Source organism: Pangasianodon hypophthalmus, chromosome 11 (assembly GCF_027358585.1).
Source record: "Pangasianodon hypophthalmus isolate fPanHyp1 chromosome 11, fPanHyp1.pri, whole genome shotgun sequence".
Lineage (NCBI taxonomy): Eukaryota > Metazoa > Chordata > Actinopteri > Siluriformes > Pangasiidae > Pangasianodon > Pangasianodon hypophthalmus.
Genome location: NC_069720.1, coordinates 21,655,189 through 21,682,519, shown reverse-complemented (window position 1 = coordinate 21,682,519; position 27,331 = coordinate 21,655,189). Strand labels below are relative to the sequence as shown.

The following is a 27,331-nucleotide window of genomic DNA, read 5'->3' as shown; positions in this document are numbered from 1 at the left end:
TGGTGTCCTTTGGATTCTTCTTTGCCCCTTTGGGTTCTTCTTTGTGTGAGGGAAATGCAGAAATTCCAACTGGTACAAACCTTTTTAACCTTTTATTATGGTCTGAATTATGCTTAAAGGTAACATTAACTGTTTTGTGCAGGCCAACAACTATATGACTCTTATTTTAAAAGACTTTGGGCTTAAAAGAAAATATGATAGTGGAGCACAAAAAAGAAGAAAAAAAAACTTTGGAAACGTGGTTTTTACTGACCTGATCAAAGAATTTCCTGCTAAGAAACTGACATACCTTTTAAAAGGCCTAAATTTGATTTTAGGGATTTCATTTGGACTAGCAGGGGGCATGGAGGATTAGTGGTTAGCACGTTTGCCTCGCACCTCCAGGGTTCGGAGTCTGCGTGTTCTCCCTGTGCTTCAGGGATTTCCTCCAGGTACTCCAGTTTCCTCCCCCAGTCCAAAGACATGCGTTGTAGACTGACTGCCATCTCTAAGTTGTCCGTGGTATATGAGTGTGTGTGCAGTTTTGCCCTGTGATGGGCTGGCCTCCTGTCCAGGGTGTCCTCTGCCTTGTTCATTGGACCAAATTGATGTCTGATAACAATCCATGTATAGTAGAGTGTCTTGTTTGGGCTACATATAGGTTTGATTCTGAGAAAGTGATGGCACCTGTCTCTTATTACAGATGTAAAGTTTGTTACATATTCAGACATTCAGGAATTTCTGGTCAATAGCACATGAACAGCACGCCAAACTATTGTATCGTAAGACCACAATATATTGTTTTGAATGTGACATCAAAAGGAGAACTAACTATAGAGTCGTGTCTGTTTTTCTTTTTTTTTTTTTGCTTGCAATGGCAATCTCTTTTCCCTTTGTCTCTAATGCAGGCGCGCTCACACACACACACACACACACACACGCACTTGTGATAAATCATTTGTTCTTGTGTTCATTTGATTCTGTGATTCAGTTTCTGTGCTTTAGTTCATAAGGGTTGACACTGCCTCTCCTTTCTCTGCTGAGTGACTACTTTTTCATTATGTTTTCATTGTGTTTTCAGGTTGTCTGTGCATCTGTCCATCCATCTGTCCATCTGTCCGTGAGTCCATCCAAGATTCTCGTTAGCACGATGTCTCAAGAATGCTCTTGGTCACTGCAAGGTCAAATGTCTGACATAGTTTTTCTTCAATAGCTTCCTTCCTGTCTGAAGTACACTGAAGAGTACTTGAGGCACAGCAACAAGAAGGACTAAACTTGCTGGTGGCGGAGGCATCTCTGTCAACTTCTATTTGTTTATTTTAGCAGCTACTGTTTTGTGTCATAGCAGCCTTGTTTTTTTTCTAGCTGAGGCATATACAAACCCTAGATTCATGTCACGTATATGTATAGGGCCAAAGGGCCTGCACCACCCTAAGTCCACCCTAGCAGCGTGAACGCTTTTCGATCTGTCGTGAAAGCACACAGTGAAATGCAATGCAGCGGCAAGGTGGATTACATTCATTCTGACACGCATACAGTATTTATTTCTTAAAAAGCCACTCATTGCTGATTGGTTTTCACTGAAGAAATCAAGCAAAAAGCAGTGCAGTCAGGGGCGGGCTTAGCACTATGCACAGGTGGGCTACTGCCTTGGGCCCCCAGAAGCCGAGGTCCCCCAGAAAAATGCAAATTATATGTATTTTTAGTAGTTAATGCTAAATAAGGTATGTTGAAAATTTAAATATCGATGTTAAAAGCACTGAAATGATCATTCCTATATTTTGCCTAGGGCACCCAAATGACTAAATCCGCCCCTGAATGCAGTGAAGGTTTTTCTTTTCAGTGTGACACGTTGGCGTGCCATAATGAAAAGCGATCCCGTTTGTGTGTAATATGTTATACACTTTTTTTTCACCCTTGCGAATGCTTTTTAGATTTGAATCTTCTTCTCAGTATCAAGTACTGAGTCTCATATTCGGCTGATAAAAATAAATAAATAAATAAATAAATAAATAACCCTTCCCACGCCCTCCCTGTGATTCAGTTGAAAAAGACACAACAAAAAGCAAGCAGGACACGAAAACCTGACTTTCTCAGAATAAAAACTGGGTGGAAACTGGTTTGGGATGGTTTGGATGTGAGGACATGGTGATGGATGGGTGATGTGCTCTGCTGAATAAAGTTAGGTTAGAGTGAGTGTGTGTTATGGGACGGACAGGAGGAAGTTCTGAGAGGACTGCTCCTGACGCGCATGCGCACTATGCTCCGGTAAGAACTGCAGACGCCGCTATGTGCTCGCGCTGAGCTGTTTTGAAAGGCAGAAAAGCACTCCTTATTCCAGAAAAAGGACCAAAAGTCCCCTGTTTGCGCTGAAATATATGCATATAGATGTATATGACAGGTTTAGCGTGACCATTTGTGAGGATTGACTGAGAGGTTTGTAACACATTTTCCTCTTAACGCCGCTCTGTTCGCTGACACAAAGACAGAAAGCATTCTCGTTTTCTTTTTTTTTTTTTTTAAAAAAAGATGCTATATGGCTTTCTTGCTTATTAAAAACGAATGGCTTTGGTTTGTTCGATGGTATTGCTTTGTTTTTAATGCAAATCGGAATGAATAGTTCGCGTTTGTTTTCGATAGATCACTTGTTTTGGGCCGTGAATGAAATGTAGGCCGAGGTAGCTAGCTAGGCTGGCTAGGTGCTTTTTTTATTTTTTATTTTTTTTATCCCGCTCTCTCTCTCTCTCTCTCTTTCTCTCTCTGTCTCTGTGACTCAGTTTTCTTTACTAATTAGCTACATAGCAAACCTACACTATTGTCTTATGAGTGTAATAACGACCTGGTATTCTGTACAGTTCTTGTGTTTATATTGTTTTTTGTTTTAGTTTCGTAAACTCACTCGGATGGAGCTAATTGAATTTAGCACTTCAGCTAATTTGCCTTTAGCGCTGCAATAAAGTTCAGACTTTGCTGCTAAGCTAATCTCGGCTAGACTCAGGGAGAGGGGCTGAATGTGGAGCTGGCCCTAACTAGCATGCTGTTATCCAACCTTTAGCTTGCTGTGATTGGGATTTTTTCTTTCTTTCTGTTATTGTAATTTGTTTAATAATTTGCTATGGCACGACATGGACTAATACACAGACTCTGAGAAAGCAAAACTTTTTAGTAGTACTTGTTAGAAAACATTTTCTTTTAGCCTTGTCTTCTTCACAGCCTATCCTGTGTTTACAGGAAAGTCAAACACAAACTTTTGTTTTAGCTGTGAATTTGGTAATCTAGCCAGTCACCCCTCAGTGCTTTGTTTCAGTTGTTTACAACTCTCCTGAAAACACTCACTAGACGTCGCCAGGTGACGTCATGGACTCATTTGCATATTGATATCTGTTCATCATTGATCAGTGACACATCATTAATTATGGTACATGAAGGAAAAAGGTTTTCCCTTAGAGTAGAATAGAGTTTTTATCAGAATAGAAAATCATAGATTAGCATTTACTTCTTATAGAAAGAAGTTATCTTTGGTCGTGGCACAAATTAAACTGCTCACATTTATAAAATACTGAACTTTCTCTCAGGAATGCAGACTAAAAGCAGTGACACTGAGTAGTCACGAAGGAAAAGGTTACTCGCTTTTATTACTATCTCCAAAACAGAGAGTTTAAAACTGGGAGGGTGGGACAGACAGCGGCGATCAGTGATTGGTCGTTGGGAAACAGCGGTGATCTGTGATTGGCCGTTGGGAAACAGTGGTGATCTGTGATTGGCCGTTGGGAAATAGTGGTGATCAGTGATTGGTCGTTGGGAAACAGTTTTGATCAGTGATTGGTCATTGGGAGACTGGTGATCAGTGATTGGTCGTTGGGAAATAGTGGTGATCACAGTGATTGGTCTTTAGGAAACCGTGGTGATCTGTGATTGGTCGTTGGGGAATCGCGGTGATCAGTGATTGGTCGTTGGGGAACAGCGGTGATCAGTGATTGATCATTGGGAAACTGGTGATCAGTGATTGGTCCTTGGGAAATAGTGGTGATCAGTGATTGGTCGTTGGGAAACAGTTTTGATCAGTGATTGGTCGTTGGGAAACAGTTTTGATCAGTGATTGGTCATTGGGAAACAGTTTTGATCAGTGATTGGCCGTTGGTCGTAACTCCAACATAGTCAGGCTTTTCATACTGATGGTGAGTCGAACAAACCTTCTGTCTCAAATCATATAACAGCAGCTGTGATGTGAGCTGGAGAGCCGCATCGAGTTCAAGACAGTCATTAACAGCTGCTGAAAAAGTCACTAAGTTTGTCTCTGGGCTCCTTTTTTTTTTTTTAATTAAAGTCACTACAAAGTCTAAAACGTCACCAAATCAAGTTGTTTTTCCCAGTCTGTCTCTCATGTGTCTGGTTTTGCTTGAACAGCAAGACAAATGTCAGTCAAATGTCTGAAACTATTTGGTTTGTAACAGTTATCTTCATACTGAGGTATTTGTGGATGTTTGCAACTTGCATAACAACGTGGGTGCAAAAGCACTTGATTCGTTGGTGCTTTACAGCCATCTTTCCGTATCACTTGTTTTATAAGTATGGATTATTTAAAGTATTGTTGAAAAGTAATTGTTTTGAGGCTTCCAGAAAGTTACAGCTGTGTTTCAGGCAGCTTCCAGTTCTGCATAATATAATTAGGCAAATGAATCACCAGGGTTGAGTGTTCAGGGGTTGCTTTCTCTCACCTTTCTGTGTCAAGAATAAAGATTTCAGTGCTTTGGAATAAAAAATAAATAAATAAAAAACGTAACTCAACATCTACAGTTCAGCCAAATGTGTGTAGTGTTTAATGTGTACTCATTACTTATGTCTGTCTACATTTTGAAATATTTAAAAATGGCAAATGTTTGGGTTTTTTTTTTTTTAAATGCTTAATGTAAGACTAAGACACTTCAGAAGATGTAGTTTTAGTAGTTTTATATTTACATTACAGGGCCGACTCGGATATTGTTGGCTGTGGCCTTTCCCAAAATTCCATTCATCTGCCAAGTGTTGTGGTCTGCAAGTCCTCATCGTGGTGCCTCGTCTAATTAATTTCAGCACAACAAATACCGTGAGTGTGTGCTCTGAGAGTTTCAGTGTTTCACAGCAGTTTCACCTTTTCATTTTGGTAATACGTAAGCTATGGCGTATTGACGTCCTGATCATCTGCAAGTGCTTTAACCGAAAGTTAATTAGACGCAAAAGGATTTTGATTTTGCTTGGAGAAAACGTCTTGCACCATTAAGAGGTGGAATAATGTGAAAGTAATTTGGTCGCATTTTTACATTGTTAATGATCATAGTTTAACTCTTAACCATCCTTTCTGCCTGATGGTACTTATGTCTAAGGCTTGCCGGTGGTTTTGATATTAGTAACGTGCAGCAAATCAAGTATTTAGTTTGTATTTTAAGTTGTACTGAATTACAGAGCTGAACAAACTCAGATGCTGTTTCCTGTTAGAACGGTATAATATACAACCGTCATATGTAATACAGATGGCTCGTTACTGGCTACACAGTTTCCTTTAAATCCAGCGGATGCGTCAGTCTCCCCAACCTGTGCAGAAAGATGTGCTTGAAGGCTTCATGACTATCTAAGGAGTGGTACTAATCAGTGGTACATACAAGATGACTGATATATTATGAATTAACCCTTTATAACTGATGCTTAATCAGCGAAGTCACAGAAGTTGGTAACTTTGAATAATATCTTCTGCTGCCTGGGACTTAAACAGTTAACCTGGTTTTACACAGTGTTGTCGCAGGCAAAAATAACACGTTGTGAGATCATATTTTTGATCATGAATTGAGATGATCTTAAAAAGCATATTTTTTTTGCTGTACATGAATAGTATATTTGAATCCACTGTAGTAAGTGCATAGCATCTTACAAGTTTTTGCTAAACTGAAGAGGGTGCGAAAACAAAAGACTGGGTTTAAACCAACCAAAAGAAGCAAGCAAGAGCTTGCAATGCTAATGCTGCAATCCATTGTTTTTAGAAATTGGACACTTCCAAGTCAGTTTTCTCGAGTTCTGATCTAAAAGGGGAAAAACTTGGATTTCTACAGCAAGGTTATGTTTGTATGGCTAGTCTCTGAACTTGATAAATGTATAAAATAAATACCCATAAATTATTTCTGTGTGATTAGCTAGTGCCAGGCGATTTTCACCATTAATTTAGTTAAATGCATGTTGTACTGCGATTTTCAAAATGTTTTAATCGAGATTGGACATGTTTTTATATATGCACATTTATATTTTTAATTAAAACATTAATAAATAGGCAGTGCTTCGATGAGGACTGAGCTCGTAGCTCAAACATCAATTCAGAGATATGGAATTGGTACAGGGTTGAAAAGTCAGATGAACAAGTTTATGTATATATTAATATAATGCTGCATTACATCCTAAGTGGTCATTTGTCGGTTGGAATTATGCCATTTTCGACCTCAACACGTTCGACAGACAAAGTGGAAAATTGACACCTCGATGTTCATATTTTGTTAGCGACAAGCTAGGCTAGGCAGCTAACTCAGATGAGTGATATATATTTTCTTTCTCAGATAGCAAACTGTATAGTCTGTGTTTTAGATTTAACAAACGAATATGTCTGTATGTTGATTAATCCAAAGCTAATACTTGTATATACAGTATAACTCATTTAAAGGTAAGAAGTTTTACTTTGTTTATTTCTGATGCTGTGTGCAGCCATGTTGATTTGACGGCGCTCTGTAAACGGGGAAGGAACTCGGATTTGAGAAGAACACCGCAAGTTGACTTCTCAGTTGTGGTGGCAGAAAGAAGTTCACTAAGTGTTCTATAGCAAATAGTGCAAATGTTTTTTTTTGTTTTTGTTTTTTTTTTTAAATATCCTTTTTCTTTAAATATTCTTTATTTAAAAGAACCATTGTTTGCACTATTTGCTATAGATGGTGCTGTTACTATTTTTCCAAAGTCCATTGTAATAAATAAAAAAACTTTAAATAAATTTCATAAATTTTCAATTGCATTATGTAAGAACAAAAAAAAAAATCGTAATCAAGAATCGTTCGTAAAGATCGAGGGTGTTTTCGGCGCAGTGTCACCCAGCCCTTTCTAGCAAAGACAGGCGACGTGTAAAGTAGGTCAACTGTCTTGTTTATCTTTGCTTATAAAAACGATCTGTTACAGTGGTTTTATTGTATTAGTAGCTGGAGTCAATAGAGTTAAGTTACAAATCTAAAATTACAAACACCTTTTCACAACACATCAAGTAAACTCAAGTAGAACATGATGCAGAGGGAAGTCTGATTATCATTGACTGTGAGCCGTCATATTGTCGTGATGTCAGGTGTGTTTATCAGAAAACTCCTGACTGGGAATTCTGAGTTGAATAACTGTTCCGTTGCACTTTTCCATGTTGGGTGTTATATTTTTTTTTTTTCCGCCCCCGAGGTCTCAGTACAATGGATTGCAGCAGAAATACTGTTTGCCCTCGAGCCTTCATTACTAAGCCTGTTTTGTCTGTAGCAGTCTGCCAGCTGTAATTACAAAACCGTTCACCTACAAACATGACATGAGACAGTGGGACAGTGAACGAGTGTATTTGTGGGGTGTTTGTTTGTTTGTTTGTTTGTCCATGTAGCTGTAAAATGAGTGTCATAGTGTAGAAACAGTTTGCTCTGCTACTACTGGTTTCACAATCAGGATTTCTTTGCAGATGGTGATTTTAAATGATGTTCACAGGGTATAGAAAGTGTGGTTTTGAGATTTCAGTGGGTTTCTATGAAGCGTACGGTTCGCGGCTTCTGACGTGACGCTACACGCGACGCATCTGGTGTGAATTGGCCTTTAGAGTGTGACTGTTCCTATGATGCTTGTCTAAAAGCCACCAATTGGAGGGCAGCACAGGATTACGCTAAACTATTGAGACAGCTACACATGGTAACGGCAATACCGAAACATGTCCGATTTCAAAGAAGACAGCAGGGAGAATGTCCTCTTTATTTTCATTTTCTTTTACTCAGCCATGTACGACTCCAAACTCCACTCCAAACTCTCTTTTTTTTACCTTTTTAAAATGTGTTTTCTCTTGAAGTATCGTTATCACTGTTACACAGAGGGCTTTCTGTTTATGCGAGCCCATTTTGTACACAAGCCCAGATCACGCTGATTGATAACATAAGCAGAGCATTTTCTTTTATCACAGATCTATCACAAGAGGAGCTTCAGTGTATGGAGGACACACGATACTGCACAGTGTGTTATAGAATAGAAGATTATATCGATCATCTCATATAGTGTGACAAGTAACTTATCTTAAAAGACTAATCACTCAGCATTAAACCGGACTGAGTTGAAATCATTCCGTTACTTTGATAAATCAGAAGTGATTTCTTTTAACCTCGCATGCTGTTCACTTTTTAACAAATAGGCTTTCATATCGGAAGTAGGGCTGTGCCATATCATATCGTCCGGTACAGTTCCTCCCCTTCCTCTTCCACTTCCTCCCCGGTACAGTTCCTCCCCTTGATAAGAGTTTGTCATCCCGTGATATTGACGATATAGTTGATGACGTGTTTACGCTCCGCAGCGTGGGTATCTCACGCGTAGAGCGAGAACAAGCATGGCGGAAGACGGAGTTTCAACCCTAGACGAGGAACAAGAATTAATCCCCAAAAAGGCAGCATCCTCCGTAATGCAGAAGTGGTTCGGCTACAGATGATCAGATGTGAATCAGGCGGCTCTCAAGACTGTACGCTGATGTGACTTGTGGCCCAAAAGATAGTGTTATACGTTACTATTGTCATATCGTCGTTTATATCGTTACCACGAAAAATATCATGAAAATATCGTGATACAGTTGTAAGTCTATGTCGCCCATCCCTAACTGGAAGTCATATCACTGTGCTTGCATACATTTCTCTGTTCTAGCATATCAGAGGTTTTCAGATCTGTTTATACACAGTCTAATATTAGCTAAAGGGAACCTGAATATAGAAATAACACTTCCTCTATCTGCTTATCAGTCTTTCACATCACTGTAGTTGTGTTCCGCACAGTACTTCTTTGGAGAATGTTAAGTTTTTTTTATTCTAACACGGTTTGACCATTTCAAAATGTACATTTTTGCATGTTTTTAGTCACGCTGATGTACTACACAAATTAGCCAAAGCGTCTTTATCATCGCAGTAACAGCAGCAGGTCTGGTGGTATGATGCTTTTACTGAGGAATGCTGTGTTTGCTTTCCACCAGACATAATAAGACTCATGGCATCCAAAAAATCTGCTTTAGACTCATCTGACCACAGAACATTCTCATGGCTTGGGTATCATCCAGGTTCGTCTTAGCCAAAAAGACAAGCGTCTATTATATTCTTGGTAGTGGTGTTTTTTTTGTTGTTGTTTGTTTTTTTTTCCTCTTGCTGCTCTTCCCTGAATCTCACTGTTGCCAAATCTCTTTCTGATTGTGGAATCCTGAACACTAAAACCTAGCAGAGGCAAGAAAAGCCAAGCATTCTTTGCATGTTTTCTTAGGATGCGTTGTAATTTCCTGGATAATTGAGCTGTACCCTTCGAGACATTTTGGCAGGCTGGAAGATTCACTACTGTTCCAAGTGTTCTCCATTTGGAGATTATGGCTCTTAATGTGCTTTAGTGAAGTTTGAGGCTTGGAAATGCTTTTGTACCTCTTTCAAGATTCTTTAAAAAAAATTCTCTCTCTCTCATTTTTTTTTTTTTAATTTTAAATATGGTGTGTTTGAATAAGCCAAAAATTTGCACAGGCCTGGCTGTTATGAAGCCTGTCCATATTCAATCATTGGATTCTAATTACAGTCAGCTCCAGAATTATTGGCACCCTTCATGAAAATGAGCAAAAATTAACGATGCACGCAAGGAGTGATCTTTCGGGCTTAAACATATGGTGACAATGTATGGTTTTATCTGAATGCAGTTTTATCACGCGTAATTTACATAGTCCAGTTCTTCATTTGAGAGTATGGCGCACACACAATTAATATTTGGTGGTGCAATTCATGGAGAGATTAATAGCACTGAGCCTTTGTAATGTGTTAACAAGGTTGAAGAGACATGTTGAGGAATGTTGGACCACCTCTGAGCATTTCGCATTTCTTTATATGCTAAGGGTTACACATGTGGACTACTCTGTTTAATTCAGAACACAGATTTTTCAGTAGAGTCCAAATCCAGCTGAGATGGTTACTTCGAGGGGTGTCTAGGACCATTATCTTTGTGAAAGATTTATCTATGGCTTAAGCTCATGCAAGAGGCAAGTATGCTTTGGGCTAAAATGTCTTGGTCTTTAGCATAATTCATGATTAGGCATGAGACAGAATTTCACTGTCTCGAATATGACAATACATACAAAATACAAAAGACGAATTTTGCCTCTGTTTAATATTCACCATGAGCTCTACCTCTTCTTACACACTGGCAGCAGCACCAGAGCTAGTAGCATACGGAGCACGAAGTTTGCCACAGGGAACCGAACTGCCCTAAAACTAATCAGAAGAAAGCATTATGGCACATGTGTCAAAAACAAGGTTTTTGCCCTTATGAACTTGGGGGAAAAAATTATAGCGAAACAACCTGTAGTACACTAATGCTCAACTTTTCCACACTGTCCAGAATTCACAGCACATCCGTAGCGTAGCCATCTGAAGGGCAGTTACCGTAAACCACCGTTTATACATGCACTCCAGTTTCTCTCTGAAACGCAGGTTAAATTCAACACCTGTGTACTGCGCATGATGGAAGTCACACTCACGTTTCAGAAGCACGGTGTGTGTTGTGCTGGCAGTGGCATAACCACAAACTGATTTCAGTGAGATGAGGATATATACAAAATAAAATAAAATCACTATTGTTTTCCTGTACAGTTAAATTGGGAAGTATGACACGCTGATGCATTTCAGGTGGATGTCAGACAGTAGTAGGAGCGGTGGTGACACTAATTTGTTATTGAGCTTAATCATTTAATTCACAACAGACTGAGAAACAAGCTCTCCATATTAATAATAAAGCCATGAAATATATCTTAATAATAGGGGAAAATGACACCTTAAATAAAAACTACTACTTTTAATTGATATTGATATTGATATTGCAGTGATTTGTTGTCATTACAAAATAAATACATTAAAATGTAATATTTTATGTGTCAGTATCATCTCGTGAAGCCTGCTATGTCTCGTATTGTGGCTTTAGTGTATCGTCTCATGCCTATTCATGATGTAATCGATCTTCTCAAAAGACCCTAAACCACTAACCACAAAACAGCCCCAAGCAGTCAGTAATCCACCTCCTTATTACAGCGGCTATCCGGTGGTACGTGGGGTGTTAATTTTTTTCCCCTTTGGTATTAGTTTTTTTTCCTTTTTTTTAACCAGACTTGCCATTGTCTATAGTCTTATTAGGCTACAAGTTCATGCACTGAATATTTTGTAGGTTTTCTTTCTTATGAATGTGATATCTAATAGCTGATTTTGAAACTTGACAACCCCAGGATCCTCCTCTGAGTGTGTGGAGTTGCAGTGTGTATGAGTACACTAATACATCATCTTCTTGGAAAAATTTCAACTGTCATAGACATTTGTAATATTTTTATTATTTCCCTGATTATGTTTACTGGTATTTTTAACTGTGTATGTAATTTATGTATCTTTTACCTGAATTTTATAGTTAAACCATTTTTTCTGCTCAAGCTTTTAGGTTTTCTCCATGGTATCATGTTTGCGACCTTGTATTTGGACAAAGGAAACTTATCTATAACTCAAGGAATGTTTTCACGTTCGCTTAAAATATTATGTATGGGTGTAAGTGATTTTGCCGCATATGTTTTTAGAGATAATACTAGTATTTTAAAATATAAGCTTATGAGAATGTTTTGTTCAGTTGGTTGACTGGTTGAAAATATGAATCACTGTGTGTCTTCGGCTTGTGTGAGATTGATTTTTCTCTGCTCACAGTTTTTCATTATAAAAACCCGCAATTAAGTATTTAATCTTCCAGAACTGAAAAAAAAAGACAGGACAATGAGCATTTCCACCATTTCAGGTTTAAGGAAAGTATGAGAGGGAGTAATATTAGTAGCTGTGCATCAGGAACTGTTTGCCGACTGCAGTCAGGGAAGATTCAGCTGCATAGTGGATTTTTAGGTGATTCTGCATTACTGCACAGTAAACAGTTTAAAAAAAAAAAACCAAAAAAACCCATAGCAGTACATTTTCTCTAGGATCCTTTTGCAGATCGGGTGTCTAATGTCCACATCGCTGACATTTTCTCTGTTCTGCTCTCAGTTTTTGAAGGTGTCTAGAGAGCACCGGTTTAAAAAAAAACAAAAAAAAAAAACAAGCATATTTATTCAGCCAAAAACTGGAAGTGTAGGTTTTTTCCATTTAAATATAGTTAACTGATGTTAACTTTATACTTGTCTAATGTTAGCTAAGTTGATTAATAGATTTTATTTTATCTCAGTGTATAATGAACTCAACGTTCTCCATTTACCACGACAGAAAGCGAGGGTACCCGCGTGCGTCCAGTCCACAGCATGAGCTTGGGGGAAGGGGGCGGGGCTTCCAGGAGGTGTCAGTTAATATTGGAGAGTTCACATACCTGCGCAAATCATTGCAGATTCACATGTCGATCGGCTCATCTGTTTTATTGGGGAGAAACGGACAGCTCTTTTGGCTTATTTTTGAGTGATAACTCGTACTAGCGTACTCCACTGATAATTTGCTGAGCTCCTATGCAAATTCTGTTAAGATTGGCAGGTCTGGTTATATAATATAATATAATTGGAGTAAACTTCACTGGATATCATGGCAGTGTAATATCGTGTATAGACAATGAAATCGTTACATCACACCAGCCTAGTGTATCATGTTTATTTTATAGTCATTTATTTTTAGTCATCTCTTGAAGGGTGCCAATAATTCTGGAGTTGCCTATTCTGGATCATTCTTTGAGTCGAGTTGTTTATGCAGTGATTGCTTTTCCAAGCGTGGCCAGTTGGTGTTGATTTTCATTAAATAAAAGTAATAATGCCCATGTTTGTTTTCATGTGGTGATGATTATAATTGTATTACACAGAAAGGAACTCCCTCACAGAGGCTGTGGGTAAAAATAAATAAATAAATAATATTTTTCCTGTGCGTAGGATGGGCTATGAGGAGCCTGAAGTCAGCATGCACTGTTGAAGCTGTATCAGAGCAGTGTGTGGAGTCCTGTGTTTTAATAGCATGCTCTTAGGGATGGCATGAGCAACCTGTCCCTCTCTGAACACAAGGTAAGGCATAAATACAATAAATAACCACCAGCAAGTCACAGTAATTTACACTGTCTGCCCTGTTAATATTTAATCTCAATTCCAGCTAAGAAACTTTACACATCTTGATGATGATAATAATAAGGTTAATGCCATTCTTACAGATGGGATTAGTTCTCATATTCCTTGATGTTGCAGACTTGATCTATTGATGTGTTTTTTTTCTGGCTGTTGCAGCATAACAGTTTCTCATGTGTGTAGGTCAACCTTCATAAGGGACGTGAGAGGATAAAGCTGGCCATGTCACGGGTCCCAACCCCCCCTCCTCCAGGGGAGATGACATCAGGACCTGTGGCAGAGAGCTGGTGTTACACACAGGTGAGAGAAAAAAGAGAGACCTCTGGTTTGTATGTCTGCATCCACATATTTGCGAATATGGGTACATAGGTGGTCGCATACAGTATATAGCCAAAAGTATGTGGACACCTGACCATCAGCCCCATGTGATTCTTCCCAAAATGTTACCACAAAGTTGGAAGCACACAACTGTATCGAATGTCTATGTATGCTGTAGAATGATGATTTTCCTTCACTGGAAATAAGAGGCCCAAACCTGTTCCAACATGACAGTGCCTCTGTGCACAGTGCGCTCCATGAAGACATGGTGTGTGTGTTAAGGTTGGAGTGGAAGAACTCGAGTGTCCTGCACAGAGCCCTGACCTCAACCCCACTGAACACCTTTGGGATGAACTGGAACACCGACTGAACCCCAGACCTCCTCACCAACATCAGTGCCTGATCTCACTAATGCTCTTGTAGCTGAATGAACACAAATCCCCACATCCACACTCTAAACTCTAGTGGAAAGCCTTCCCAGCAGAGTGGAGATTATTAACAGCAACGGGGAACTAAATCTGGAATGGGGTGTTCAGCAAACGCGTATGGGTGTGGTGGTCAGGTGTCCACAAACTTTAGGCCATATAGTGTAGGAGCCTACGATTACACTCGAACGTGAGTGTGTCTACTAGGGTGCAGTAAATGAAAAACTGAATAAATATCTTGGGTTTTACTGCAGAAAAAAATGAGAGAAGAAGAAAGTACCGGATGTGATCATGCTGAGGATTACTATTACTTGTTTTTAGGGTTCAGAATCACTGATACATTTATGTTTACAGCACACACCCTTAACCTAAAAATCAGAAACACATCCTCATGCTAGTTCACTCGGTCCTGGACTGTGAAAAACACCAGTCTAAAAACCTAGTCAGGGAGGTTAGTACAGCACGAAAAGGAAACAAGACAAGGATTGTTTTAATAATGGAAAAAGAAAGTGCTAATTCAAGTGCTTGGTGAAAAGGTAGGTCCTTACTCATCACCTGAAGACAGGCAGTGACTCAGCTGTTCAGACAGCCAAGAGAAGTTTCATGTTGTATTGTGATACCGTGCTATTAGGTATTAAAGGCAGGTATAGCAGATAGTTTGGGTTTTTCACATATTTTCCACAGTGTCAAAGACAAGTATGGATATCACACATTAAAAATCTTAACCTCTGAGTGTTATGCTTACCCATAAACCACCTCTCTGTGTCATAACACAGATACGAAGGCATGCTTTGACTCTGAAATATTACTCAACCTTGAAAGACCAGGAATTCCTGATGATTGACTTGTGACCAGATCTGCATGCTTCCTACAGTATTTCGAACTGTAGCAACTGATTTTATTTTTAACCATTTCCTGTTTAGAAGAACTGTGTATCACATATATTTAATTATTAATACACAAAATATCTTACCTGGCAGGTCAAAGTAGTGAAGTTCTCCTATATGTGGACGATAAACAACTTCAGTTTCTGCCGAGAGGAGATGGGAGAGGTGCTGAAAAGTTCCACCTTCTCTTCTGGTCCCAACGACAAAATGAAGTGGTGAGGTTAACTTTCTATCAAGCCATTGTTAAATTCATTTCCCCTTAATTAATTTCCCTAATATTAATTTACAGCCATGCAGTATGGAGCGAATACCAAGTCAGATGACATGTCTTGTCCTTACACTAATTTCCAAATTTCTTTCTGTAGGTGTTTAAGAGTGAATCCGAAAGGGCTAGATGATGAGAGTAAAGATTATTTATCCCTCTACTTACTGCTAGTAAACTGTCCAAAAAGTGAAGTGCGAGCAAAGTTCAAGTTCTCCCTGCTGAATGCCAAAAGAGAAGAAACTAAAGCCATGGGTGAGCCCTCTCAGGAAAAAAAAAAAAAAGAAAATCTGTTATTGTCTGTAGTGTATGTGTGGTTACTAACTAATCTTGTTTGATTTATTGTTCTTTAGAAAGTCAAAGAGCATATCGATTTGTCCAGGGAAAGGATTGGGGCTTCAAAAAGTTTATTAGGCGTGACTTCTTACTTGACGAAGCAAATGGACTTCTGCCAGATGACAAGCTTACACTTTTCTGTGAGGTATTGTGATTTGTGTGTGAAAATATGTATAGAACAGGTACATCGCAACTACAGGTAATGGGATTGCAGCCCAGTGCGACTATTTGTCCTTTCTAATTTCGTAGTAATAATGAAACCATGGCAACTGCTGCTGATGGTACCGGGTCAGTAATAAGTAACAGTGCAGCAGCAAAACTCTGATTAAAGCTAGAACAGGATTTACAGTGCATGTCCTGCTGTTCTCTAATGACTGATGAGGGTTTTTGCGTGTTTCATTGTTGCTCGTAGGTGAGTGTGGTGCAGGACTCGGTGAACATCTCTGGTCAGTCCAACATGAACATGCTGAAGGTGCCTGAGTGTCAGCTGGCTGACGACCTGGGCAGCCTATGGGAGGGCTCCAGGTTCACTGACTGCAGCCTGTTTGTGGGAGGACAGGAGTTTAAAGCACACAAATCCATCCTGGCAGGTGTGGCTGATGACACAAATGTAATTATTTTGTTAGTGTCGGTTTTGAACTGCTAACATTTTTCTACTTTGGTTTGCAGCGAGGTCGCCGGTATTCAATGCCATGTTTGAACACAAAATGGAGGAGAGTAAAAAGGTAAGGGGGAAAAAGTTTCTTAAGGATTGCAGTTCTCTGTTATCGTGGTTAATTTCTGTCAGATCAATAGATTATTGAGAGAAAGAGGTCATTTCTCTCATATGTTTAGAAAAATACCTGCTTTAACATAATTTGCATAAAATTCACTCCTGCGCTTTCCAATGCCGTATCTGTTAATGGATGCGCAGCCCAGGCACGACTTTCTGCTGTGCACATTGCAGAAAGTAGAGCATAGGGTCCCAGGAAAACAAAGGTGTATCACCGTCCAGTGTTGTCTGAAAATAACATTAGAACAGATTTACTGTTATATATAATATATTCTATAGTTGCACAATTTGTGCATCACGTTTCCCATCTCAGACTATTTTCAGCGTAGCATTCATGTTACAATTCATGTGGTAGTGGCATGGCAGTGTGTTGCGCTCTTTCAGATGCTCTTTTAGCATTATGTTGCAAGTTGATTACAGAACAGATCTGTCATGATTTCCTGAAGATATTTACAGTTTTTTCCCTCTCCCACAGAACCGCGTGGACATCAGTGATGTCGAACCAGACGTGTTTAGAGAGATGATGGTATTTATATACACAGACAAAGCTCCAAACCTGGAGAAAATGGCTGATCATCTGTTAGCTGCAGCAGACAAGGTGAGGCAGTAGTGACTGTAAAAGACTTACTAATTGATAAGATCTTGGAAATTGCATGAGTCGTTGCTTGGTATGTTATCTGCAATTCTCTCTGTTTCTGCAGTATGCTTTGGAAAGATTGAAGGTGATGTGTGAGGAGGCTTTGTGTAACAGTCTATCTGTTGAGAACGTGGCAGACATCCTCATTCTAGCAGACTTGCACAGTGCGGAACAGCTTAAAGCACAAGCCATAGACTTCATAAACAGGCAAGCCTGCTCTTGTTTTTTTTTTTTTTTCTTTTTCCTTTTTTCTTTTTTCTTTTTTTTTTTGGGATTTCCTCTGATCCACCATTGCACACATAGATGTACATGTGGCATACACACTAGGAAATTTATAGGCGTACACACTCATAAAAAGGGTACTAAGTCAGATAGTACGCCTTTTGTACCTTTTAATGTGCACTTTTTAATATCCTATAAAGGTGCATATACAGTAGCGTACCTTTTATACTTAAAAGTAATTACGGTCCAATCGTGGACCTTCAATTGTTTTGAAAGGAAAATTATATCCATATTTTTAGATACATATTAAAGCTGTCAAAGATAAGGGTACCACCCCAGTGACATCGAAAAGTACAGTTTAGTGTTGTTTTTTTCTCCCTGAGTGAATGTGTGTAGTATGTTTTTTTTATCTCTAAAGTTGTCAGGGGAGTAAAGCTTGTTAACATGTTTGTGGTTGTTACATGCCACTGCCGTAAGTAGTGCAAATATTTTTGTAACGCTACCTGTTTCCACTCCAGATGCAGTGTTCTCAGACAACTGGGCTGTAAAGATGGGAAGAACTGGAATAGCAAGTACGTACGCACGTGTTCTGCTGCCATATTCTGATATCAAATTTCAGTATTAAAGCTGGGAGATAATAAAATTGCTGCTGAATGAACTAGGGATGACGTGATTGGATGCTGGCGATGTGTAACATAATCTGTGCTAATCTTTGACGGATTATACGGCTAATTTTGGAAAGAGATACAGAACTGGAGGCATAATTTTAAACAGCTTGTGCAATGGGCTAATATTATGCAAGTATATACAATTTACTTACATTTATTTATCCTACAAATAAAACTAACAGCAGCACAATAATGAATCTAGTGATTGTTGGAAGATACAAATAAATTAGCCAAGACTGCAGATATCTTAAATAAATTCCTCACTAAGTGATTGCATATGAGAACGAAAAGAAACACAAGACGAAGACTATTATAAAAGTATTTATTTATTTATAGACATTATTACAGAATGTAGAAGTAAATTGTTTAGACTACAATGGTTTTAATTTAACTTGATGACTAAACTCTGATGAAATGTAAATACTTAGCCATGTACTTTCTCTTCGGCTGCTTCTTCTCTGCTCAGGCATGGTGTTTGTAGCAATAATAAGCGGGCACGGCATCCCAAGATGGTTATGGGGATGATGTGACCTGCCTGTGGACTTTTTGTAGGTTTTAAGCCATGTTTATACTGAAGAAGCTTGCAAATTGTGTTTTATATTTGAGTGTGAAAGTAAATTGTTTTTTTTATTTATTTATTTATTTTATTTATTTTTTTTTGGGAGCAAATTTGAAGAATAAATTCTGTAAACCGTTCTAATCCTAAAAATGTTTACTGACACATTTTACAAAAAAACAGTTACTGCAGTAATATTTCTATCACCCAGCTTTAGTTAGTACTCTTTACTGTAGTCACTTACTCCATTTTTTTCTCGGTCCTTCAGTCATGCAGCAGACATAATGGAGACTGCAGGCTGGAAGGCCATGATCCAGTCCCATCCTCACCTAGTGGCTGAAGCCTTTCGTGCCCTCGCATCAGCCCAGTGCCCTCCTTTCGGCCTGCCCAGGAAACGGCTTAAGCAGTCTTGACCTTTGCCATCACACACTTTAGAAAGATGCAGCAGCCAGCCCTGATTCCCTCGTGCCCTGTCACTCCCTTCTCCTTTACTAAAGCCCAGCTGGAGGACTGCACTAGCTTACAGTGCTCTTTGCTCGCTGCAGAAGAAGAAGGAACCAGCTTTAAAATGGCCGCCTCCGAGCTGGCTTCTCTCTGCTCAGTGATGTGTCATTTGATAAATGGCCTTAAAGGACATGCCCTCCCCTTCCAGGCCTGTCCAGATTGCACTAACTTCCGTAACACCGTAGTTTTAAGGTGATGTTTAGGTCTCTTGTCTGTGAAGTGTTGTCAACAGGGGCACATTAACTGGCATCCAGAATGTTAAAGCCCTGCCTGTGATATTGACATTTTGGAGGACAAAAGGAAAAAAAAAAAAGGATAGTGTGTGAACTCTCAAAAACGGATCCACACGTCAAGTGCGAAATCATTTCTCTGACACTTTTTAAAAATGATTTTGCCCATGTTGTTTTCAGAAATGTTTACTAGTGTGTTTAACATCAGTAAATATGGGCACAAGTATTAACTGAGATTCTGCATTAGAATACTTGGTGAAATGTGATGCATTCTTTCTGAGTATGTAATTATGAGTATTACATGAAAGCAGAACTGAACATGTTGATATTTTGCACCTCCTTAACTATTGGGTAAATATGAAGATTTGTTTATCATATTGTTTACAAAACATTTTTTTTCCTTTTCACACAGACTTATTTTTGACTTTAGTTGTATGGAGTTTATTTTCTATGATTAGCAGCTTTGCTTACTCTATGAAATTGCAGAGTTCTTTGTGTTTGACAAAATGTATTGTGGTTTAAAAGAACTTTGATTTATTGCTTTGAAATTAAAACACAAAAAGCACAAGTAGTTTTGCTTATTTTTGGATTTTAAATACCAGAACAGTCCCACTATTTATAGTAGAATGCATTCATTTATTCTCAGTAACTGTTTTATCCTGATTAGGCTAAAACGCAGTGGATCCAGACCCTATCCCGGGAGCACTGGGTGTGAGACGAGAACACCCTGAATGGGACGCCAGTCCATCACAGAGCAACCACGCACACATTCACACCTGGGGCAATTTAGCATAGTCGATCCACCTATCACCATGTTTTTTGGAGTTGGGAGGAAGCTGGAGAACTTAGAGAAAAGCCATAGAGACACAGGAAGAACATGCAAAACTCCATGTTCTAGATAGATAGATTCTTGACACAGTTACAGGCTTAGACCTTTATAATCGGATCTAGCTAATAAAAACTAAACATCTGAATATTGCAGTCAGATGGGTTAGATTATGGTGACTCTTGACAGGACAGTAAATCTCCAAGAGCAGACTTTTGTCTTCCTTAGACTGTCAAAAACATTTTGTTTCCATTAGCAATATAAAAGTGTAGTTCCAAGGTATTGCTAGGGTACAGTGACAAGGAATGAAAGGTTTGTACACAATAGCTGATACAGCAGTTATAAAGTGCACTGTAACTGCTGGCACATGAAAAAAATTATATAGCTGCTTTATAGAAAAAAAATCAGTAATCAATAATTAGTGCTAAATATTATTTAAGAGAAACCCCAGTATCAATCTGAAACTTTTCTATACTAATTGAGCAGTACTTGAGCCATACGGTTATAGCCTGCTTTTCATATTGTTTATTAGTGAAACCATGTGCTTAACTTCAGGCCTGTCAGAACACTATTATATTTTAGCCCTTGGCTTCTTTCTGCATTCCTTTCACTGCTGCTTTTTCAATTTGCATTGTACTACATACTCCTTAATCAGGCCTGTGTTCAAAAAGTCAGTTATATAATAATCATGAGGACAGAGTTAGTCTTAATTGTTTGGGGATCACACATTTTTAATGATCAAAGTGAATTGTACAGAAAGAGCGGGTATTCACTATGATTATAGAATGTGTCACATCATAGCTTGCTCTCTTGGCATACAACATAAAGACATCAGTGAACACAATTAAGGGGTAATGTCATAATGGACATCAAAAACAGATGATCTGTTTTCTTATTTTATATATAATCTGGTAAGGAATCATGGTTCAAGATGAATGAGTGAATGAATGAACGTTGTTACACTCATGAGGTCAGTGTGAGAAGGTATGTATGCATGTATGTATGTTTGTATGTCCACCTAAGTACTGATGAAGATCAAATTTACAAATACTTTTACAATATTTTAGAATGGTCAGAACATGCAAAACAGGGAACATTATCAAAAGGTGAATCATGACAAAATGTTAGGTTTTTGAATGTTTTACAGATTTTTAAGATTCTTTTCCTTAAAATAATCTTGAACCTTCAGTGAGGCTTGCTCACAGCAGTACCTTCAGCGTAGTTTACTTTCTTCTGCCCACTCATCACAAGAAGGTAACAAGGAAAGGTGGGCTGTGATGACAGAAATTCAACTCCACAGACATTTAAGCTCATGGCAATCCGGGAACTCTACCCCATTGAAGTATAAGGCATGTCACTGTGGTAATTGTAGTCTGGGCAGACTTTCTGCAGCAGTTTGTAGTCAGCACTGAAGAAGTCAATGTAGATGCAGATGACTTTAAAGGGCTTGGAGCAGAGCCAGGAGACGTGGCTCTGCGTCTGTTCCTGGAAGCACACCCTGCCTGTGTCATGGGTACAAAAGGATGTCCTCTTGCTCCGGTCAGTCTTCTCGTACTCCACTCTGCAGTTGAAGGACTTGGTGTCTTTGGGGATGTCCAGAGTTTCCTGTTGGCTGATCTCAAAGTCGACAACCTTGGAGGGTGGCACCAGGCTCACCGACACGTTGCCAAGGCCTGTGGAGTTGTGACGGAAGTAGACACTGAATGTGCCGTTGCCATGGTCAACAATCTTGCCTGTGATGAGTAGGTTGAGCTTGACTGTCTTAATGTGGGAATGGAAGTCTCCCCAACCGAACATCTTCTTGAATTTGCCCGTCTTGACAATAGGCCGCCGCTTGGCTCTAGCCAGACTCTGTTCACTCTCTTCTGTGCGATTAAACAGCCAGGCCCATAGGTCTTGCACTGCAAGCTGCTGGGGGGCTTCACTGGTTAAGGACAGGTGTGAGAAAAGCCACAGGGGTTTGAGGAGATCTGAGTGTGAACCATGCTGAGAAATGCTCTTTTCCTTATCGTTTTCCCTCCATCCTAGCGGGCCTACTGCTGCACTGGGCTCTGCCTCACTTATGACCTTTAGACACAAAACAGGAAAAAAGGGTGGTTACGTCATGGTTTCATTACTTTCCAAAACAAACTAAGATCAAGGATTGCTTCAGTAAAGAGAAAACCATTGATGGTAGTAAGATCATTGTATCAACTGACAATAAGCACACTAACATACACCCAAACCTCCTTCACACTGCAGATATGACACTATGCATGATTAACCTATGCAGAAGTTGTGGCTGTGTGTGTGTTTGTGTGTGATGTTTTTAGTGGGGCCAAATGTCCCAACAAGGTATAAATATCTGAGTTTTTACCTTATGGGGACATTTGTCTTGTCCCCATAAAGAAAACTGCTTTTTTTAACCAAAACATTTATTATTACAGAAACTAAAAGAGGTTAAGTTTAGGGTTAGATTTAGGTTTAGCAGAATCTAGGTTTATCAGAATTTCTTCAGAATCAGGCAAGATTGGTCAGAATGGAGATGGGATTAAAAAAAAAACAGTTCCATGGACACGTCTGCACAAAACAATAAAATGGATAATATTCCATAAACTTTTCCCAGCAGAGTCTTACAGAAAGGGCAGCTGAGTAACGACTTGGTTTCATCCAGACTAATGAAATATATTTAGTCTGCTTTGTTTATCATCTGCCTTGCTGTTTTATCTTCTCCCAACTAGCTGACAATTTCCCACTCATTGACTAGTGAATGCATTAGTATACTAATCTATCAACACCTATTACAGAGCTGCAGCACTGGAGTCTATAACAGTTGGTTCAATGGCCAGAAAATGGGTCTGGTCTGTTTGTGTTTGTTATTGTGAAGACTGAGAAATTTTTTTTTTTAAGGTTTTAGTCAACTTTTTTCAAAGTAGATCTGCCCATGGGAATGTTTACACTGCTACCTCCTCATTCCTTGCAGTACCTGGTAAACCCATGGTGCCAACTGTCTTGCTGACCAGAGTCTTGTCAGACGTACACTATATGGATACAGTATGTGAACACCTGACCATCACACCCATATGTGGGCCTTCCCCAAACTGTTGCAATAAAATTAAAAGCACACAGTAATGTCTCTGTGTGCTGCAGCTTTACAATTTCCCTTCATTGGAACTAAGAGGTTCAAACCTGTTCCAGCATGACAATGCCCCTGTGCACAAAGCGAGCTGGTCTGGTATGGAAGAACTTTGGTGTCCTGCACAGAGCCGTGACCTCAACCCCACTGAACACCTTTGAAATGAACTGGAACGCTGGCTTTGCACCATGTTGTCTCGCCCACAACATCAGTGCCTGACCTCACTAACATCAGAAATTCCCACAGCCACATTCCAAAATCTAGTGGAAAGCCTTCCCAGAAGAGTGGAGGCTCTTATAGCAGCAAAGGAGGAACCAACTTTGGAATGGGATGTTCAACAAGCACATGGGTATGATGGTCAGGTGTCCACATACTTTTTTGCCATATAGTGTACTCAATGGCTCTCAGGCTAACCCGGTGTCTTGGGGTGGAAAGACACTGCATTGAAAACTTCAAAATATTCAATGCCAAACCTTTCAGACAAGACGCCAAAATATGTTTTGTCTTATTTTCTTCTCAATTATTACTTTTCACACTGCCTGAAAATCTCGTGGACCAGTTTGGGTGCCAGCGTGTCCATTACAGTGAGTTCTCAAAGTTCACATGGACCTGCCTTGTTCGGATGGGTTTTAGAGCCTTCAACCACAACATCCTGTTTAACCTCCAGGAGAAAATTATAAAGGGACAGAGTGGGCATCTGTGATGTGACCATAGGTGACCCAAGCAGTTCTTGGGTTTACACTTGGCCTGCTGTGGGCTGACACTGGCAATTACCACAGACAATGGGCCACAATTTCTGTCAAGTTAGCAGGCCTATGGTGGAACCATATTCAGATGGCTTCTCAGGTGAGAACAGTGATGTGGAACATCTAAACCAGACCCTGAAGAATGCCGGAAGGTGAAAGGGTGACACTTCACTACAGCACTACTCCAGGCACTTCTCCACTACAGGACCAGTCAGTACACAGTCTGCTCACCAGCATTCCGCATACAGCACCATGATACAGCTTCCACTGGTTCGGCTTTAGCCCCAGTGCGCACTATCTCTGCCCTCACCTGTGCATATTCACACACAGAGCCTATGAGATTAACTACACTATCCTCTCTCATACACACACATACACAGCTACCATCAATCACTAAGGCACCACAATTCACAAAGCAACTACAAACCCACTGATTTGCCTGCAGCGTTAAATATGCAGGTTTTCAGAGACCAAGTAGCATGCCTGAGAATGAGATGAGAATGCAGGGTTAATGTTAGCGTTTAAAGCTTTAAAGGCCACCAATTTGGTGAGGTCCTTATTGGAACATGCATTCCTGTACAGCGAAGACGAATATTAGTAAGCATGCTGGCTAACAGAAATATGTGAGCGTGAATTAGGTTTGAAGTGAAAGCCGATTCTTTCAGCAGTCTATACAAATAAGTACGCCTTCGTTTCAGGTTCAGAACCCAGCTGGGGTAAAGATCCAAGTCAGTTTCACTGATGCTGAAATGTCATGAGCTCAATTCAACTCTAAGAATGAAATTAGAGAGAAAAAAAAAAAGCAAGCCCAAAACTGGGGGAAAATAATTTTACTCCAACGTAAGCCCTTATCTGAAAATAATCAATAAATCTTTTCAGAAATCATAAGATTTGAGACCTAATCCAATGTAAGCCTATTTTATTGCAGTTTAAAGAAAAATAAGGTGCAATAAAGTGTAAGGAAAAACAGAGGATTACGCTCAGGCAGGACTCAACGCTGAGCCATTCTCATTTGTAATTTCTTAGTCTTAAGGACTAAGACCTGTCTTTTCTGTGTGTGGGCCTCACCATGAACATGTACCATTTCAAATTAATGTCTGAAAATAAATCAAGCACTTGCCTCTCTGTGAGACAGAATTTGGGGGGGGGGGGGGGGGGGGGGGGGTAAAATTGGTGGATTAAGGATTTCTTCAGGAGATGGATTAGGTAAATATAACATGCTGCAGTTCTGCATATTCCACTGAACTGCTATCTGTCAGTTTAATCTGCACTAAATACTTTCCAAGGACACACTGGATTTAATTACACAGTAGCAGTAAAGATTCACTAAAAATGCATCTTATTCTGCCTTGATGTGCAGAAAGCCAGCACTGTAGTCTTTAAATTATTTTAAACAAATGCATGTGACACAATGGGATTGGAAAATAGAAAATCGAATAGAACAGGAGCCCATTGTGCTGCACACACTGCATATTTTCATAAAAGTCTAAGCACAGTACTTAAGTTCCAATTGTTATATTTCATTTGTGGATTACTAGAATTGTCTTCTTCTTTTTTTAATGTCTTTTTTTTTAGGCTAAGGCGATGGTTGATTAGTTTGTTGATTTGTATGTACGCTTTTTTTTCTTCACTCAGCATTTCAAGTAATCATATTTCACAAACGTTGAAGAGTAATATTCTTATAAAAGGGATAGAATTGTGTAATGCATTATATAGAAGATTGCATTGTATTGTACTGTACAAATCAAAAATTTAATGTTTTTGCAGATTCTTTTGCTGAATCTCTGCCACGGTAAAGCGGAGCAGTAACATTTCCTTATCAAATTGTATACATCTGTCAGTGCTTCGCTGTCACTGGAGGTGGATGAGGCAATATGACGGTATGCTATCCTCGGTAGAAATTACGTCATGATAAGCATTTCAGAGTGTAGCGGGCGTATCACAAGTGCTCACAGAACACAGATTCCCATCTCCGGTCCTGGGGCACAGTACGCCCTGTCCTGCACAGTTTAGTCTTCTCCCTACTCTCACACACCCACATCAACTGTTATATAGCTGATTGGATGAATCAAGTGTGCTGGAAGCAGGAAAAACACTCAAATGTGTAGGATTGTACTTTACCTGTGCTCTAAAACACTGACCTGCTGATTTCATTTAAAAAAACACAAAGTCGAATTGCTATAATCTTATTCTGTGTACTTCTTTTATTGTTTTAATAAAAAACAGTTGTCCTTGTTAGTGTTTTTGCATGCCTAAATCCGTTTTAGCCACACTGTATCTACTCAGAAACAAACAATAAATATGACCAAATGAACTGTCCATCAAGAAATTTCTTCAAGTGTGGCCCTGTTGGAATTTTCGATTAGAAAAAAATAATAATAAATCAAAAATCTTACCATGTGCAAGCACAAAACCAGCAGAGCTGAGAGATGCTTCATCTTTAGAGCTTTTAACATGAATGTGGTTATTAAAAACCAGGTCCACTGATTAAGCTGATCTTCAGGCTGCAAGTCAGGAAGAACAGATGCAAAAGTTACATAGCACTGTGTCTGACTACAACTATTCCATATGAAACTCACACACAAGTGAAACACACACACACACACACACACACACACACACACATCTACAGCAAGGCAGAAACCTCGCCTTGTGATTAAGGCTTAAAGATGATAAAGATGACTGCAAATAATGGTTCAAGACAAAACTACTCAGAAACAATCCCCATTCAGCTTAAACACTCCTGCTGTGTGCAGATGTTCTGCAGCAGACAGATGCTAGAGTGATGTGAGAACTGTGTGTGTATGATAAGGCTTTAAACTCACAGCTCAACTCCGTGCATGTTGATGCTCAGAACAGGAGGTTTGTAGCAGACTGGCGTTCAAAAACACAAGTGTTTAAAAGTCATCAGATCCTCCTTGCAGATCCTCCTTGCAGATCCTCCTGCCGGCTCGCTGTTAAAAGCTGCTAGTCGCACGCGCTCCCGGTTTGAAGTCGCTCTGAGCAGGTGGCGTTCCCCGGGCAGCACGCGCAGCTTCTGATTGGACGCAGATTTCCAGTTCGGATAGTTCGCGACCAATCACGAGCGACGACGCCACAAAACTGAGCACAATTTTTTTTTTTTTTTTTTTTTTTTTTTAACCATCATTTTCCTCACAAAGGTTAACTTCACCGCCGACACACACACAAGCACACTGAACAGCTTTCCGTAATATAGTGTCCCTAAAGCATTAAGACCTCATAAGTGACTCATGTGATCTATAAGGTGCTCTAATAACTGAGATAAACAGCACTATAAATCATGATTCATCTTAAAGTGGGTCATGTGTAGAGCAGTATTTTCAATACAGGAGTGTATTAGTGTCAAAGGTGTCTTAGGTTTGCCCACAAGCTGTGACACACACACACACACACACACACACACAAGATGCTGGCAGAACTGTAATGAAATTCTCCATAACAAGACACTGATTACCAAAATGACTATA

At 39.5% G+C, this 27,331-nt stretch overlaps 2 protein-coding genes across 6 annotated transcripts; one reads left to right on the top strand and one right to left on the bottom strand.

Moving 5' to 3' along the window:
- The first annotated feature begins 2,153 nt into the window (after nucleotides 1-2,153).
- Nucleotides 2,154-19,273, top strand: spoplb (speckle type BTB/POZ protein like b). 5 transcript variants are annotated; one of them, XM_034308762.2, is made up of 13 exons: nucleotides 2,231-2,247; nucleotides 4,946-5,065; nucleotides 13,154-13,282; nucleotides 13,523-13,639; nucleotides 15,063-15,184; nucleotides 15,335-15,486; nucleotides 15,585-15,712; nucleotides 15,980-16,157; nucleotides 16,237-16,292; nucleotides 16,815-16,937; nucleotides 17,041-17,183; nucleotides 17,717-17,770; nucleotides 18,691-19,273. In XM_034308762.2, exons 3-13 carry the CDS (start codon nucleotides 13,253-13,255, stop codon nucleotides 18,833-18,835), a joined length of 1,248 nt encoding a protein of 415 aa, XP_034164653.1. In that variant the 5' UTR covers nucleotides 2,231-2,247; nucleotides 4,946-5,065; nucleotides 13,154-13,252; the 3' UTR covers nucleotides 18,836-19,273. The 5 variants fall into 5 exon arrangements, with proteins under 5 accessions (XP_026773353.1, XP_034164653.1, XP_026773346.1 ...); XM_026917545.3 differs by having other exon boundaries at nucleotides 2,238-2,415; XM_034308763.2 differs by lacking the exon at nucleotides 4,946-5,065 and adding an exon at nucleotides 18,333-18,414 and having other exon boundaries at nucleotides 2,238-2,415; nucleotides 18,691-18,830.
- Nucleotides 19,274-20,692: 1,419 nt separating this feature from the next.
- Nucleotides 20,693-26,849, bottom strand: nxph2b (neurexophilin 2b). Its single transcript, XM_026923268.3, has 3 exons — nucleotides 26,669-26,849; nucleotides 26,240-26,347; nucleotides 20,693-22,049 (listed from the first exon to the last, which is right to left on the bottom strand). Exons 2-3 carry the CDS (start codon nucleotides 26,297-26,299, stop codon nucleotides 21,312-21,314), a joined length of 798 nt encoding a protein of 265 aa, XP_026779069.1. The 5' UTR covers nucleotides 26,300-26,347; nucleotides 26,669-26,849; the 3' UTR covers nucleotides 20,693-21,311.
- Between the last annotated feature and the right edge of the window lie 482 nt (nucleotides 26,850-27,331).